This window comes from Camelus bactrianus, chromosome X (assembly GCF_048773025.1).
Source record: "Camelus bactrianus isolate YW-2024 breed Bactrian camel chromosome X, ASM4877302v1, whole genome shotgun sequence".
Taxonomy (NCBI): Eukaryota; Metazoa; Chordata; class Mammalia; order Artiodactyla; family Camelidae; genus Camelus; species Camelus bactrianus.
The window spans coordinates 59,493,723-59,509,808 of NC_133575.1; the positions used below are offsets into that span (position 1 = coordinate 59,493,723).

The window sequence follows — 16,086 nt, forward strand, 5'->3', positions numbered from 1 at the left end:
TGAATGAGTTAGGAGGAGCTGTGGAAGGGTTTTAGTGGGAGAGCAAAATGGGCAGATTTGCACTCTGGAAAGCTCTCTCTCTGGCCATCAGACGGAGAACGGACTGGGAAGAGGAGACTGGAGGCTGAGGGTCAAAGTTCAGGTGAGAGGCTTTCTGAGCACAGCTGCCAGAGCTCATTCGCTGACTTGCTCCCTCCAGGCTTTTACTGAGCATCTACTCTGTTCCAGGCCCTGTGCTCTGTGCTCACGAGGAGATTATCAAATTCTCTTCCTGTTCTGGGACTCTTGAACACAAATAGCTGTCACGCTTTGCCAAAGCTAACCTTCTCCATAAAAAGAAGGACAGACATGTGCTGTGTGTGGGAGCCCCGAATGGAATCAGCAATCAGTGTTGGCTGGAGGCAGGCTTCAGGAGGGCTTCTTAGTGGTGGCATATGACCTGAATCTGAATGGAACTAGGGATTGCGGTGGGGCAGGGGGGCAGAGGTGGTTCTCAGATTGCAGATGGCAGAAGCTGATAGGGATGGAATTCTGGGTGGGAAGTCCAGTGAGGATAGGTTTGAAGGTGGAGCGTTACAGGAGTATTGGGGAGAAACAGGATTTGGACCAGCTTGGGGTGGGGAGAAGGGTGGATGGGGTGGAGGGGCTGGTAGCCAAGCCTGCAGTATGGCTTAATGTTTCAGAATGTGAGCTCTGGGGTCAGACTGCTTGGATTTGAATCCTGGCTCCATCACGAATAGCTGTGTGACTATAGATATGTTACTCACCTCTCTGGGTCTCAGTTTCTCTCATGCATAAAATGAAACTAAGTAACAATACCTACCTCTTAGGGTTGTTGAGAAGAGTAAACAAGTTATTAAATGTGAAGTGGTAAGAACAGGGCCTGGACATGCTAGAACAGTACTCTGTAAGCGTTAGCTGCTGTCTCTTGGAGGAACCTCTAATGCCCGAATAAGGAACTTGCGCTGTCTTTTGTGGGCGGTGGGAGCCATGAATGGTTCATGAACAAAGGAGACAGTTTATCAAAACTGGGAGCTGCGTGCTGGGTGGGGAGAGGTTTGAGAGGTTGGTGGGTGCAATCCTGCAGTCCTGAGGGGGAGAAAAAGAGCATCTTAGATGCCTGGGGGGCGCTGGGTTGGGTCTGACCCCCAAAGAGGGACGTCACAGGCCCCAGAGGCCCAGTAGAGAGAATTTGGGCTGCGAGGCAGCCCTTCAGTCTGTTTCCGCCCTGTTCCCGACAGTGTTGCAGATTAATACTTGGGAGGGTGGAGGGGGAGCCATGGGGGTAGCTCCCACCAGGGTGGAGCCAGCGCCAGTGCTGCAGCCCCCTGGGACCCAGCATCATGGGTGCAGCCTCTCCATTGCAGCCAGACCCCAGCCCAAAGTGCTCTTCCGCCAGGCTGGCAGGCCTGTTGCAGCTCCAGCTCCTACATTGGTTGGGAGCCCCTCTAAACCCACTCCAGCTTGCCCCTCATTCTGTGCCCTGGCCTCTGCCAAGTAGGGGCTGGGGAGGGGCCCTTTAACCCTTTCACCAGCCAAGAGCCCCTTTACCCCTACACCAGATCATTCTCTAGGCCCCAGCCATACCCATTCCCCCCACAACCCCCTCCATGCCTCCCTCGCCTGTCCCCCCCACAACCCCCCTCCACAGTTCCTGGTTCCCGTCTCCGTGGCTCCTCACCATGCCCGCCTGCTGGTTCAGGGCGCCTGGGCTCTGTCGCCACCTGAGTTCCCTGGCAGCCTGGTTGCCATGGCACCATGAGAGCAGGTCTGGCAGAACAACAGCTCGGGGTAACCAGGGCGGGCAAGACCCAGTGCCCAGCTCCTGCTACTCTTCGGCCTCAAGACCCTTTCCCCCCCTCCCCCAGCTGAGCAGAGGAGGCCATGAGGAGAAAAAGGAAGTTGCCCCGCAGGGCAGCTCTTTACCTGTGAGGATGCTGGATAGGAGGTGCCTCCCACTGTCACTGAGCCCGTGCCTTGGCAGCCAAGGGAACCCTGGGAACTGGCCGGGCAGAGTCCAGGCTGCTGAGGGCAGGGGTGGGGCTGGAGGGGGGCTGGGCTGAACAGGCAGAGGAGAGCCTGGACTGCAGAAGGCAGGAGTGGGCTTCAGGCCCAGGGACAGGGCTGATCTGGGATGGTGCTGGGGATTGGGCTGGGAGGAAGGCACATGTGGGGGACAGAGCTGTGAGGGAAAGGCCTGGGGGGAGGGGTGGAGATGTCAGGGAACTGGTCCATCAAGGGGGGTGGTGTGGACAACGCAGGTGGTAGGGGCTGGGACGATTAGAAAAAGGGGCTTGAGGGGACAGGACTGGGAGGAAACTGGTCTGAGGATAAGGCTGGGAGGGGACATGACCATGAAGGGACCGGGCTGTGAGTAGGACTGGGGACGAGCCTGTGAGAAGACCCAGCTTGAGGGAAAGGCATCTAAGAGGATGGAGCTTTGAGGGGATGGGGTGTGTGAGTGGGGAGAGGACGTTTGAGGGAGGAGCTGTGAGGGGACAGGGCTGAAGGGGAGAAGATGGGACCTGAAGGGAAGGGGCTGTGAGGACAGTGAGGTGACAGCTTGCGGGGTAGGACTTCCCTCCAGACTTTAAGTATTGGGGTCCCTGTATCTGTGAGGAAGCTGGAGAGGATGGGGGAGTGGGAAGGGATCTGGTCCACCCACCCTCACTCAGTCTGGCCCAGCAGGCCTGTCTCCTCTTCCCACATCCTGGCTCATCTTATCTCATCCCCACAGTGTGGAGGGTGATGCCCCAGGCAGTGACCTGAGCACAGCGGTTGATAGTCCTGGGAGCCAACCCCCCTACCGGCTGAGCCAGCTGCCCCCCACCAGCAGCCACATGGGGGGCCCCCCTGCTGGGGTGGGCCTTCCCTGGGCTCAGCGGGCTCGCCTCCAGCCAGCCAGTGTGGCCCTGAGGAAGCAGGAGGAGGAGGAGATAAAACGCTCCAAGGCCCTATCGGACAGCTATGAACTCTCCACGGACCTGCAGGACAAGAAGGTGCAGAGGAGCTGGCTCTGGCCAGGAGTCGGGGTGGGGGTGGGGGTGTGGGAGGACCAAGGGAGGGATTGGGACGTGGCACTCGAAGGTGGTGTCCAGGGAGGGATAGTGAGACTGCAACGGGAGAAGACTGGCTCCAGGACCCTTCACCCCACTGGGGCCGCATCACCCATTCACCATGCAGCCACTGAGTCTCGTGTTCACTCAGCAAACTTTGAGTGAGTGCCATGCCAAGTATTGGAGATGGAAAGATGAATAAGACCTGGACCCCGTCCTTAAAAATTTCAGTTTCGTAGGAGAAGCACACACAGAAATTGACAGTTTCGGAACAGTGTGTTACAATATATGACATATATCACACAAGATATTGTTTAGCTAAAAGGGGGGGGGGACACAAAATACTATGTATAGAAGAGAAAAACTAGAAGGACATATCCCAACATGTTAATTGTGTTTATGCTCAGTTATTGGGACTTTAAGAGAACCAATTTTCTTCTTTCCTTCCTTCCTTCTTTCCCTCTCTCCCTCTCTTCCTCTCTCTTCTCTCTTTGTCCTTCTTGCTCTCTGTTTTTTTCTTTCCTTTTTTTGCCTTCTGTTTTCTCTTTTAAAAAAAATACTGAGCATCTACATCTTGTCAATAAAAAAAGAAAACCACAGTCCAGTCCCACGTGGCATGTGCTGTCTGAGATTAAAGAGAGAACATGACACTGAGAGCCCAGCCTGGTGCATCCAGGCAGCTGTAAGCAGTTAGCTGTGACTTGGGCGGTGGTGTGGTTGAGGCCAAGGGAGATGAGGAGGCTGGAGTGAATTTCTGACCTTGTTCCCCTCCACCCTCCCCTACCAGGTGGAAATGCTGGAGAGGAAATATGGGGGCTCCTTCTTGAGCCGCAGGGCTGCCAGGACCATCCAGACAGCCTTCCGCCAGTACCGCATGAACAAGAACTTTGAGCGGCTCCGCAGCTCCGCTTCAGAGAGTCGCATGTCCCGCCGTATCATCCTTTCCAACATGCGGATGCAGTTCTCGTTTGAGGAATACGAAAAGGCACAGAACCCCGCGTACTTCGAGGGCAAGCCTGCCTCGCTGGACGAGGGTGCCATGGCTGGTGCCCGGAGCCACCGGCTTGAACGGGGGCTCCCGTATGGAGGCTCCTGTGGAGGGGGCATCGATGGCGGGGGAAGCTCCGTCACCACATCTGGAGAGTTTTCTAATGACATCACAGAGCTCGAGGACTCCTTCTCCAAACAGGTCAGCAGCCCTGAAAGGGGTCTTTCCTCCCCATCCCCATGCTCTGGCTACCCCTACGACTTTTTACCTATCCTGCAAACTGAAAGAAGTTGCCCAACAAGCATTTGCTAACAACGAATAGCTACTATCTGAGTAGGGACTGTGGGAATGGTGAGGAAGAATTGACAAGAGAAAAAAAAATCATATAGTTTAAGCAAGCAAGTTCAAAATCTGGGTGTATAGAACACATCAGAAAATTAAGGTTCTCACTTTTTGGAACGTGATCCACTGTCAGATCAACGCCGAACTAACAGGTGATGAGCGCCTATTCTGTGCCAGGTGCTGTATATGCCTCATAATGACCTGCAAGATGGGGGTTGTTATCCGGGTTTTACAGAGGAGGAAATTAAGGCTCAGCAGCCCTGAGACATGAAGTAACTTTTCCAAACTGGATCGGAACTCAGCTCTGTCTGGTTCTAAAACCCATGACCTTTCCCTTATACCACACTACCATGGTCCAGCTCTGTGCTGGGTGCTGTGGGGGGAGACAGATGAATTGACCAGGGTCCTTGTTCTCAAGGACCTCCCAGGCCGGTCAGTAGGAAATAGCAGACACATGCGCACATGACTGTCTCCTGAAATAGAGTGTGCGCAGAACCGTGAGAAAGGAATCACATATAGTACCGTGGGAATGCAGAGGAGGGAGAGGAAACTTTCTTCTGGGAGGATGAGAGCAGGCTTCTTTGAGAAAACAACAGTGGGGCTGGGCCTTAGCAGGCAGTTAAGAGTTAACAAGTTAGAGATAGTCGGGAGGGTGCTGCTTGCATAGGCATTGCATCAGCAAAAGCAGGGCAGTGTGGAAATGTAACAGGGGGTAATAGTGGTGGGAGATCATTCTAGGCTTGGGGTGTGTCAGCATAGCTGGTGCAAATCCCAGTTCTGCTATTTCCCAGCTGTGTGACCTTGGGCAAACTGCTTAACCTCACTGAAACATCAATAAAATGGAGATAGAACCTTCTTTTTAGAGCTGTTTGGAAGGTTCTGTTCAGCTAAGTAATATATCTGAAAGCATGGTAGCTGCTAAGTACATGTTAGTTTCCTTCCTAAAAGCGAAGAGATATTTGGCAGAAATTGTTGAATGAATGAATGAATGAATGAATGAAACTTTATAAGAGAAGAAATCATTGTGCTCTAACCTCTGTGATCTGGCCCTGCCATCAGCCTGGGCATACTTCCCTGAGTTAGTGAAAGAGTGTGTGTGTGTGTGTGTGTTGGAGGTGGGGGGTCAGGCGCAGGTAGAGGGAAGGAAAGAAGTGTTAAAGGGAAATAAATCATTCATCTATTCATTCATATAACAGGCATTTAATTGAACATCTCTTTTGTGTCAAGCAATGTGTTGACCTGAGCTAAAAAGAGAGAAACCTGGCCTGGGACTCTCAAGGGGGATGGGGCTGACAGTCTGGTGGAGAGATCGAGGAACCAGGCCTGGACCCAGTTCTCAGTGCTGACCCAAGTCTGATGGGGAAGTGTATTGATTATCTATTTTTGCATAAAAAATGACCCCAAAACTTAGTAGCTTAAAAATGAATGTAAAGACTGAGCTTGAACAACAAATATTTATCATCATACAGTTTCTGAGGGCCAGGAATCCCGGCATGGCTTGCCTGGTGGTTCTGGCTCAGGGTCTCTGATGAGGCTACAATCAAGCTGTAGGGTGGGACTGTAGTCTCAGAACACTTGACTGGGTCTGACAGGTCTGCTTCCAAGCTCACTCAGCTGTTGGCAGGAGGATTCAGGTTTTTACCACATGAGCATCTCTATAGGACTGCTCATGGTATGCCTTTCCTCAGAGCAAGGGGTCTGAGAGAGGGAGCACAAGTGAGCAAGAGTGCTCAAGATGGAAACTACAGTCTTTCATAACCTCAGCTCGGAAGTGTTATCCCATCACTTCTCCTGGATGCTATTGATCCCCTAGACCAACCCTGGGACAGTGTGGTACACAGGGTGTGATTACCAGGAGGCAGGAATCATTAGGAGCCAGTTTGGAGGCTGGATACCACAGGGAGGCAGAGTTACTAGCTGTGGTCCAGATTCTCAAGGCTAAATAGTATGGATTTTCTAGGAGATAACCAGACAGAGGGCTCTGGGTGCCCAGAGGAAGCTGGGATTTTGGTATACCCTAGGGAATGGCAGAGGTAGGAATGTGGCTTGAACTGGGGGGAGGTGGCATTTGGCTTGGGTCTATACGGACCTAAAGGGAGGTACTGAGATATCTGAGAAGAGAACTTGTGGGCATTAGTTCCAGCTCCTGTGAGCTCACAATGGCTCCCTGGGAGTTATTTTATAAACTGCAGAGAATCTGTGGATGTGGGGGAGGGGAAGCCCTCTTCTTGGCTGCCCCACCAAGAAGAGTCCCCCTTTTTATTTACCTCCCTCGTTCCCACCCTTCCACCATCCCACCATCCTTCCTCTTTCCTTCCTTTTTCTCCCTTTCCCTCCTCCCCTTTTCTCCCACACAGGTAAAGTCTCTGGCTGAATCCATTGACGAGGCCCTGAACTGCCACCCATCAGGGCCCATGTCTGAGGAGCCAGGGGCAGCCCAACTGGAGAAGCGAGAGTCAAAGGAACAGCAAGAGGACAGCTCAGCCACATCCTTCAGTGACCTTCCCCTCTACTTGGATGACCCAGTTCCCCCACCATCCCCTGAGCGACTACCCAGCACAGAGCCCCCACCCCAGGGCCGGCCTGAGTTCTGGGCGCCGGCCCCTCTCCCACCAGTTCCTCCACCAGTGCCACCAGGGACCCGGGAAGATGGTAGCCGTGAGGAAGGCACTCGCCGGGGTCCCGGGTGCTTGGAATGCCGGGATTTCCGGCTGCGGGCTGCCCACCTTCCCCTGCTTACCATTGAGCCTCCTAGTGACAGCTCCGTGGACCTGAGTGACCGCTCAGATCGCGGCTCTGTCCACCGTCAGCTGGTGTATGAGGCCGATGGCTGCAGCCCCCATGGGACCCTGAAGCACAAGGGGCCACCAGGCAGGGCCCCGATCCCACACCGCCACTACCCAGCCCCAGAGGGCCCAGCCCCAGCCCCGCCAGGGCCCCTGCCACCAGCCCCCAACAGTGGCACTGGGCCCAGTGGTGTGGCTGGGGGTCGGAGGTTGGGGAAATGCGAGGCGGCAGGCGAGAACTCTGATGGTGGAGACAACGAGAGCCTTGAGAGCTCCAGCAATTCCAACGAGACCATCAACTGCAGCTCTGGCTCCTCTTCGCGGGACAGCCTGAGGGAACCTCCAGCCACCGGCCTGTGCAAGCAGACATACCAGCGGGAGACCAGGCACAGCTGGGACTCACCAGCCTTCAACAACGACGTGGTGCAGAGGCGGCACTACAGAATCGGCCTCAACCTCTTCAATAAGTACGGGCTCCCCTGCCCACCTCCTCACCCCTTCCTACCCTGCCGGGGGCGCTTTGACCCCTTTGACCCCTGCTTCCTCCATCCTCTCATTGGGTGGGTGGTATTTCTCTCCAGCAGTGGTTCAGGGAAAAGGGTTGGCAACAGGGCGACAGGAGTAGACAGCTGTCCCCATACCGGGGAGAGGCAGTTCTAGCCCTGGTACTGCTTCTGCCTGGCTGTGTCATCCTGGGTGAGATGCTCCTCCTCTCGGCCCTAGTTCATTCTCTATAGGATAGATTCTGAACCTTGGGTTGCCCACCTTCCCTTTTTGGTTGGGAGGCCATATGGCATAGAAAGAATCCTGCTCTGAGAAACAGGAGACTTCGGTCAGACTCACTGTGTAGCCCTGGGCAAGGTGTGTTCCTTCCCTAGGCTTCAGTGTTTCTATCTGTTAACTAGCAGGGTGTGGATATTTGAGGTGTAGGGGGCAGGGTGCTGTGCTGGAAGACTCAGTGACTCCGACCGAGCTCTTTCTAGGTACCTGGTCTTATACCAGGTACTTAGCAGTGGAATGGGAATGTGACATTTGATTAGAAGCTAATTAGAAAACAAAGGCCTTACATCTTTATAGCCTATTAGACACGGCCACCTCTATTGAGTTCTCACAATAACTCAGCAAGGTGGATAGTAGTGTCCCTATTTTGTAGAGAAGGAACTGAGGCTTGGCGAAGTAGAGGGAATTGTCCCAAGTCATGCATGGTAAGTGATGGATCTGAGACTCCTGTGGCCCCAGAATCTTCCAAATTCTAGCCTTGTGGGGGTCCTAAGGCTCTGGGGTTTTGAATGTAGGCTAGCTCAGACCCAGATTTGGCCGAGTGAAAACTAGAAAGCAGCTTATCTACAGAAACACTCACAGAGGCTGGGTGGTAACTTGTTTGGGTGGGATATGGGAGGGGGACAAAGTAATCATTTCATTTCTTTTGTACTATGAGGGTCTGTGCCCTGGAGAGAAGGGCTTAGCCTGGAGCTCAGGCCTTCTCCCAGGACTCCTCCGTGCCTGCAGGGAATATCAAAGTGCCTGGTCCAGAGCAGGCTCTATTAGATCTTCATTTTTCTTTCAATTGTAGCATGACTCCAGTGAAGGAGTAAGTTGGGTTGAGGATAACTTGAAATTCTGAAGCTCTGTGAAATGGGAAAGTGACTCCTTGGGCCTCAGTTTTCTCCTCTATACCATGAAGGGAGTGGACCAAATTATATATTCGACTTCCTTGGTTCTCTGAGGCCAGGGTTGGGCCCAAAATTAGTTCAAGAAATGAGACAGAGAGCAGACGTCCAGGGGGACAGTCATCTCATCTACCTCCCCTCTTTCTGCAGGAAGCCAGAGAAGGGTATCCAGTATCTGATTGAGCGGGGCTTCCTGTCAGACACGCCGGTGGGAGTGGCTCACTTCATCCTGGAACGGAAAGGCCTCAGTCGGCAGATGATAGGGGAATTCCTCGGGAACCGGCAGAAGCAGTTCAACAGAGACGTGTTGGAGTGAGGACCCCAGGCTGGGGCAGGCTGGGCCAGGGGTTCCTGGAAAAGGAGGGCAGGAGGGAGGGAAGGGGCAGCCTGTCCTTTTTGCTCAGATAAACTATGCAAAACAGGATGACTGGACCTTCCTGCTCCCCTACCCTTCTGCCCTAAAGAGATCTGATCTCTCTTGGCTCTAGTCCTAAAGTCATCTAGATGGCCCCAGGCAAGGCATGCTTGTCCTATGGCCTGCTTGGAGCCTCAGTCTTCCCATCCCTGAAATGAGTGGGTTGATGGAAAGGACCCTTAGGAACCATGTGTCTGGCTTTGATGTTCTGGGATGAATTCAATATCCAGTGTTCCATCCTTGCAAGGACTTGCTTGCGCTATAGGTCCAGATTTTGGAAGTCTGTTAGTGGGGAGGTTTGTCCATTGGAGCAGGTCAGGGTGGATCAGAGGTTTTCTTCAGGGGAACTGAGTGCTACACCCACTTCTCCGCTCTTCAGCTGTGTGGTAGATGAGATGGACTTCTCCTCCATGGATTTGGATGACGCACTCCGGAAATTCCAATCCCATATCCGAGTTCAGGGTGAGGCCCAAAAAGTGGAACGACTCATCGAAGCCTTCAGGTGGGCCCCTTTCCCACTCCAGAAACTTCCCTTTCCTACTTTGGCAGGCAGTGTAGGATGTGCCTACGAGGCACCTCTCTGAGCCTCATACTGTCCTCACCGGAAAATGGAAATGATCAATCCTTTCTTGCAAGGCAGTTGTGAGGATCCGAGGTAATGTGCCTAAAGTATCCAGCTCAGTAGCTGGGACCTGGGCACCCAAAAAGTGACAACAGCATTAGCAACAACAGCTAATGTTCATTGAGTACTCGCCAGGTATCAGGTACTGAGTTTGACACTTGACATATCATTTCACTGAATACTCACAACAACCTGGTGAGGTAGGAGCTTCTGTTATTATTCCCATTTTGCAGATGAGAAATGGCAACTTTAGAGAGGTTAAATAACTTGCCCAGAGTCATACAGTGACTGAAGAGTGGAACCAGGATCTGAACTCAAGGGTATCTGACTCCATGACCCATGCCCTTAACTATTATTCTCCTCTGTGAATGCTTCAGGGATCAGGAAGACCTGGGTATAAATCCTGGCTCCACCACTTTGCGGGTATTTAGAGGAGAAACAGAAGAGTTACAGAGAACTTGTTTCCCGTCATGGGAGGAGGATTTGCTTTGCAGTCAGAAAGATCTGGATTTTTCATCCTGGTTTCACCATTTACCAGCTCTATTACCTTGGGCAAGTTACCTTACCAGTTTGGGCCTCAGTCACTTCATCTGTAAAATGGGGCTGTTAACAGCTACTTTGCAGGACTGTGATAGGCTTACGTGAGACAGTGTACATAAATCCCCTGGCAAAGCTCCATACAGGGTAGTGGTTATGATTTTTACATGCTAGTCTTGAGGCAACTCTGAAGAAAGAGGACAGACCCAAAGGGTTCGGGAGTATGTCTTGGAAGAGAGAGTTGGTGGAGCCAGATGGGAGGATGGTGGGTAGGTGGAGATTCCTGGTGCCTGACCCTGGTCCTGACCCCTCCTGCCCCACAGCCAGCGGTACTGTGTGTGTAACCCAGCCCTCGTGCGCCAGTTCCGGAACCCAGACACCATCTTCATCCTTGCTTTTGCCATCATCCTCCTCAATACCGACATGTACAGTCCCAGCGTCAAGGCTGAACGCAAGATGAAACTAGATGACTTCATCAAGAACCTGAGAGGTGACCCCAGACCTCCCTCCCATGGCTTTTCCTGTCTTTCACCTGGGAAGGGAAAATGGCCTGGGTACTGGGAGTGGGGAAGGATGAGGGAGATCGTATCTGCTCCCTGGAAGTTAACCTCACTTTCTTCCAAGGATGGGTATTCCCGGGGCATTCACTTGTTAATTCACTCAAATAGTCAGTCATTTGTCCATTCGCTCATTCCCACGCTGAATATTGACTGAGCAGGTCCTGAACAGAAGATAAAAGCCCTGGCTCTTACAGGACTTATACTAATTCAGTCACTCATGCGTCCGTTCACTCATCACTCCCTCTTTCCCTTCCTTTTTCATTTGTGCCCATAAAGGCTCATTTAATTATTTTAGGTACCTTTTCCTCCACTCATGCATCCCTTTATTCACTCCCCCAACCAGCCAGCCAGGCAGTGGACACTGAGTGCCTCCCATGTGCCAGGCCCTGTGATGGGCACTAAGGACCGTGGTGGGGGGTGGTGTCTGCCACAATCCCTGACCCAAGAGGACCCCTGGTTTATGGGAGAGACTGACTTGTAGTATCAGACACCCAGCACAAGACAGGAAGCGAACTGCAATACCAGCAGGGCCAAAGGTACGGTCAGAGCTCAGGGGAGGGAGAACCCACTTCCAATGTGCTGCCTGAAGAAAGCAGTATTTTCATTTTAAGGTAGGTCTTGACACAGAGAATGTGACGGAATGGTAATAGAGGAGGCTTACCTAGCAGTAGGAATAACAGAGGCACAGAGATAAGAAAACATAAAGTTGTTTGGAGAACAGTGGAGAGGCGGTGGACCATCCAGTGGGTAAGGTCAGTTGAAACCAGTCTAGGAGGGTCTTGAGTGCTAGATGAAAGATTTCACCTTGACCTTTTTTCTCAGCTTATTGTACTGATGTCAAGCCCTGCCTCTCACCAAAGAGCAGCCTGCTAAAAATGGCACAGATGTTAGGATTATTTAAATAGAAATGAAAGAGGGAACTATAATTGAGGAAAAACAAACAGACAAGACAAATTTGCTGACTGTCGGGGTGTGCACGACTGGGCTTTAAGCTCTCTGGCAGCTGAGGCGAAAAGGCAGTGCGATGAAGGCTGTTCCTTTAGCACCTGGTGTCTAAGGAGGAGGCACGACATTTCCAAAGGAGAAAACATTTTCTCTAGCAGAAGGTTTGGAGAAGAGTGAGTGGGTTTCACTCAGTAGACAGGAATGGAGAAGGATGATAGACTTGGGAGGAGGGAGTTCGACAGATCAGAGGCCATCTGGAGCTGTCTCTCAGAATCCTGCCATTAGTCATTCATTCGTTCATTCATTCATTTCATACATTCTTCCTTCTTCTCTCCCCATCTCACCCCCTCCCTCTCTGTCTCTCTCTGTGTATACAGATACATAAAGATATGCACACGTATACATATATGTATTTTATATCCATGTTTGTATTTGTGTATATCTTTTCCCCTTCCAATTATTAAATAAATAAGCAAACAAATGAAGCCAATACCTGCTCATTCCAGAAATTTTGGAAAGATAGAATATTATTAAAAAATTTTTAACCAGCCCAAATTCTGCCCCCTAGAGGCAACCATGGTTGATATGTTGGTGTATTCTAGTCTCTTTTCCTAGGTATATGTAACTTTTTATACAGTTAAAAATCATGCTGTACATGCAATTTATCATCCTGCTCTTTTCGCTTAACTTGCTACAGGAATTTTCTCACGATTATTTGGTAAACGTCTAGGTGTCCATAGCTGTAAACTACTTTATTACATGGATGTACGCAGCTTTGCTCAACTAATCCTCTATTAGAACTTAGGTTGTTTCCAATTTTTCTCATAAGCAGCACTCATACATAGATCTTTGCACATATTTCTGAGTAATTCTTTAGGGCAGATTCCTAGAAGAGGAATCACTGAATATTTAGGCTTGCCAAACTACAGTTGTGTTTGTAGATATGGCTGCTTCCCTGAACTCTTACTAACACTGGATATTATCACTTAACATTATTTTTGCTAATTAGAAAAGGCAAAAACAAAAGAAAAGTACCTGATTTTTTAAATCGCAGTATGCTCTGAGTTGTTTAGACAAAATCCCCACACTGGGGAAGAAAGCAACTGGCTGTCTTGTTGAAGGCACCTTTCCTAGTCTGATCCTGACCAAGGGACCAAGGGTGCCCACTCCCTCCATTCCTGGCCATTGTTAGAGCCCACACCTGGGTGTGAGGTGTTGTGGAGAATCCCTACCACCCACTCCCCACATTTATGCTATATATCCCTGTTTATTCCCTCCATCCAGGGGTTGACAATGGTGAAGACATCCCCCGAGACCTCCTGGTGGGCATTTACCAGCGCATCCAAGGGCGTGAACTGCGGACCAACGATGACCATGTGTCCCAGGTGCAGGCCGTGGAGCGCATGATTGTGGGCAAGAAACCAGTAAGTGTCTCAGGAGGCTGCAGAGGGGCAGGATTTGGGTGGTGAGTCCATGCCCCCTCTCTGAGCCCTGGGCTCCCCTCAACTGCCAAATGGAGTGGGTGTGCTGCGTTGCTCAGGGGTTGTGGTACAGGTTGAGTGAGACGCTCTATGGGAATGCATCTGGCTCATGGCAAAGCACATTGTGGGTGCTGAATAAATATTAGCATCCTTCCCACCTCTGGTTTGGTCTTTCCATCCCAAGTAAGCAGCCAAGATAATAGTTAGCTGATGACCGGAGCCAAGAACACATTCTAGTCTTTTAGTCAACAGATGTTTGTGGATGCCTTTCCACTGAACTCTGCATTTCCATGGGTACCAGGGACACAGATATGAATTAGATGTGGTCTCTGTCCTTGGGAGCACTCACAGATGGGGGAGTGGGGTGGTCAGACAAAGACACAATATTCTGCCTTATAGTTAGGTTTATTCACAGGAGGACATGGGAGGGAGAGGTCATTTTCAGCCCAGGGGGATCAGGAATGGCTTCTTAGAAGAGAGATCGCTGGAACTGGAATTTGGAGGAGGGGTGGCATGTGGCCATACAGAGAAGGCATTCCAGACAGAGGGAGCCGCAGGGACAAAGATAAGCCTCGACCTTAGTTGCTTAGACTTCTTGTGTCAGAGTGACAGTGATATGTACCAGAGGTAAACTTCCTCTTGCTGTTAGTATTAAGATGCCTGAAGCTGGTGGGCTGGCCTGGCTGACACCTATTTCTTCATGCCTATCTAGGTCCTGTCTCTTCCTCACCGTCGACTGGTTTGCTGCTGCCAGCTCTATGAGGTGCCAGATCCAAACCGCCCTCAGAGGCTAGGGTTACATCAGCGGGAGGTCTTCCTCTTCAATGATCTCCTTGTGGTATGAGCACTATGGCAGAGAGACTGAGGGGTGGTGGTGCACTGGGACCCTGGGTCTGGTGTGAACCAAGTTAACATTGGTGGGTGGAGGCGTGGCAGATGAGGAGCTCTGCCATGTCATCTGGGCACCTCTGCCCTCCTTCACCATTTGGAGTATCCATCTGAAGGTAGTGGCAGCCACACGGGTGCAGAAAATGTACAGACGGTGGGGTCAGATGCCAGATTTACAATCTAGGAAGTGGTAGAAATGGCCCTGCCCACCTCAATAGCTCAGAGGGTTGGCTGGAGGAAGGTGAACCTGTGACCCTGGGGTCGGTCTGCAGCCTTCTGGTGGTTGGGATGCTTGAAGTGATTCTTAAAACTGAGCTCATCACCCATGTAGACATGTGTCTTTTCAAGTGGGATTCTTATTAGGACTCAGCAGGTGGGAAGGGAAGTTCGGGGTCTCCTGTCCAGCCTCTTATCCAGGGAAAGAGCCAGCTTCCTGCATGGCCCTTTGCTTGCAGGAGTGCAGGCACAGACGGCTGCCTTCCTCCAAGGCAGCCAGTTTCCTGGTCGGGCAGCTCTGATTAATAGAATCTGTCTCTCAATGAGTTTCCTCCAACAGTCTCCACTCAACACTTGGGATCACAGAGGATAAGTGTTCTCCTTCTGCTCTGAGATAGCTTCTCAGGGATTTGAGGACAGTGACCTGTCCTCCCTTGGTCTTCTCTCCTTTAGAGCAGGTCTCTCAACCTCGGTGTTATTGACATTTGGGGCAGAAAAGACTTTGTCGTGGGAGCTGTCTTGTGCATTGTGGCATGTTTAGCAGCATCCTTGGTCTCTACCTACTAGATACCAGTATCACTCCTTCAACTCAAAATGTCTCCAGACATTGCTAAATGCCCCCCTCTGCTAGGGGGGGCACACAGAGTCACCCCTGGTTGAGAACTGCTGCTTGAGATAAAACCCCTCCAATGCCCTCTCTGAGCCTTCATTTCCTCCTCTGTGAAGTGGAGCTAATCCCCATCTCAGGGTTGTCATGGGGATAAGAAATCAGATGTGGACTAGCCTAACCCAGAGAAGGGTCTGGCCCACACAGGTGCTGAGTAAACATTTCACTGCCCATCATGCACCTACACCTGTGAGTGTCCAGCCCAAATGCTAGGTACTAGGTCCACAGAGATGAGGGAAACTCAGTCCTCGGTCTTGGGGAGTTCATAGTCCGAAGGGCTAAAAAAATGCTTCACACAACTATGTCCTGTAACCATCCTGAACTCAAATAATGTGCTTTCAAATGCCACTTGCAGATTGTCTGAGGTGTTTGCAACCGATGTTAGCTGAGTCCAGAGCACCCACATACTTGATAAAGACCTTGGGTTGTCCAAGGTCTACATCGGTTTCTTGGAGATTGCTAAAGTGTGCTAAAGTATGCTGGGTCTGGTAGAAGTGGGCAAGATGGAAAACCAGACTCCTCACGGCGCTCCCAGTCTGGCAGGGCAACCACACACTCAGAGTGCCCTCCTAAAGCCTATTGGTGAAAGGCATTGATCCTGCACTCTGGAAGCTCGGAAAATGGGGGGCGGGGGAATCCGTGTGAGGTGTTAGAACAGGCTTCCTGGAGGGAGCAGCATTCAGTTACTTCCTGTAAACAAAACAAAACAAAACAAAAAAAACTCATCAGTGCCTGTTGTGCCTCGTCATTGTATCAGGAACTTACATTTTCTCCTGTCTCTCTTGTTCTGCTCCGAAAGCTTCAGTTCTCCCCAACTTGTGGGTATTTGTGTTTGTGTGTATATGTCTGTTAGTGGCAGTGGGTGGGGAGGGCAGCGACAAGAAATTGACATATGGAAATTCCCCACCCCAAA

General features: G+C 51.3%; 1 protein-coding gene across 3 annotated transcripts in view; it reads left to right on the plus strand.

Annotated features, from left to right (window-relative positions):
• Positions 1-16,086, plus strand: part of IQSEC2 (IQ motif and Sec7 domain ArfGEF 2) — a 75,922-nt gene that overhangs the window by 53,713 nt on the left and 6,123 nt on the right. For all 3 annotated transcript variants that reach the window (XM_010970679.2, XM_074359251.1, XM_074359250.1), the window contains 8 exons: positions 2,738-2,999; positions 3,844-4,245; positions 6,744-7,639; positions 8,993-9,154; positions 9,637-9,759; positions 10,740-10,906; positions 13,206-13,345; positions 14,115-14,240. In XM_010970679.2, coding sequence (XP_010968981.2) covers positions 2,738-2,999; positions 3,844-4,245; positions 6,744-7,639; positions 8,993-9,154; positions 9,637-9,759; positions 10,740-10,906; positions 13,206-13,345; positions 14,115-14,240 — 2,278 coding nt within the window. The remainder of the gene's footprint in view (positions 1-2,737; positions 3,000-3,843; positions 4,246-6,743; positions 7,640-8,992; positions 9,155-9,636; positions 9,760-10,739; positions 10,907-13,205; positions 13,346-14,114; positions 14,241-16,086) is intronic.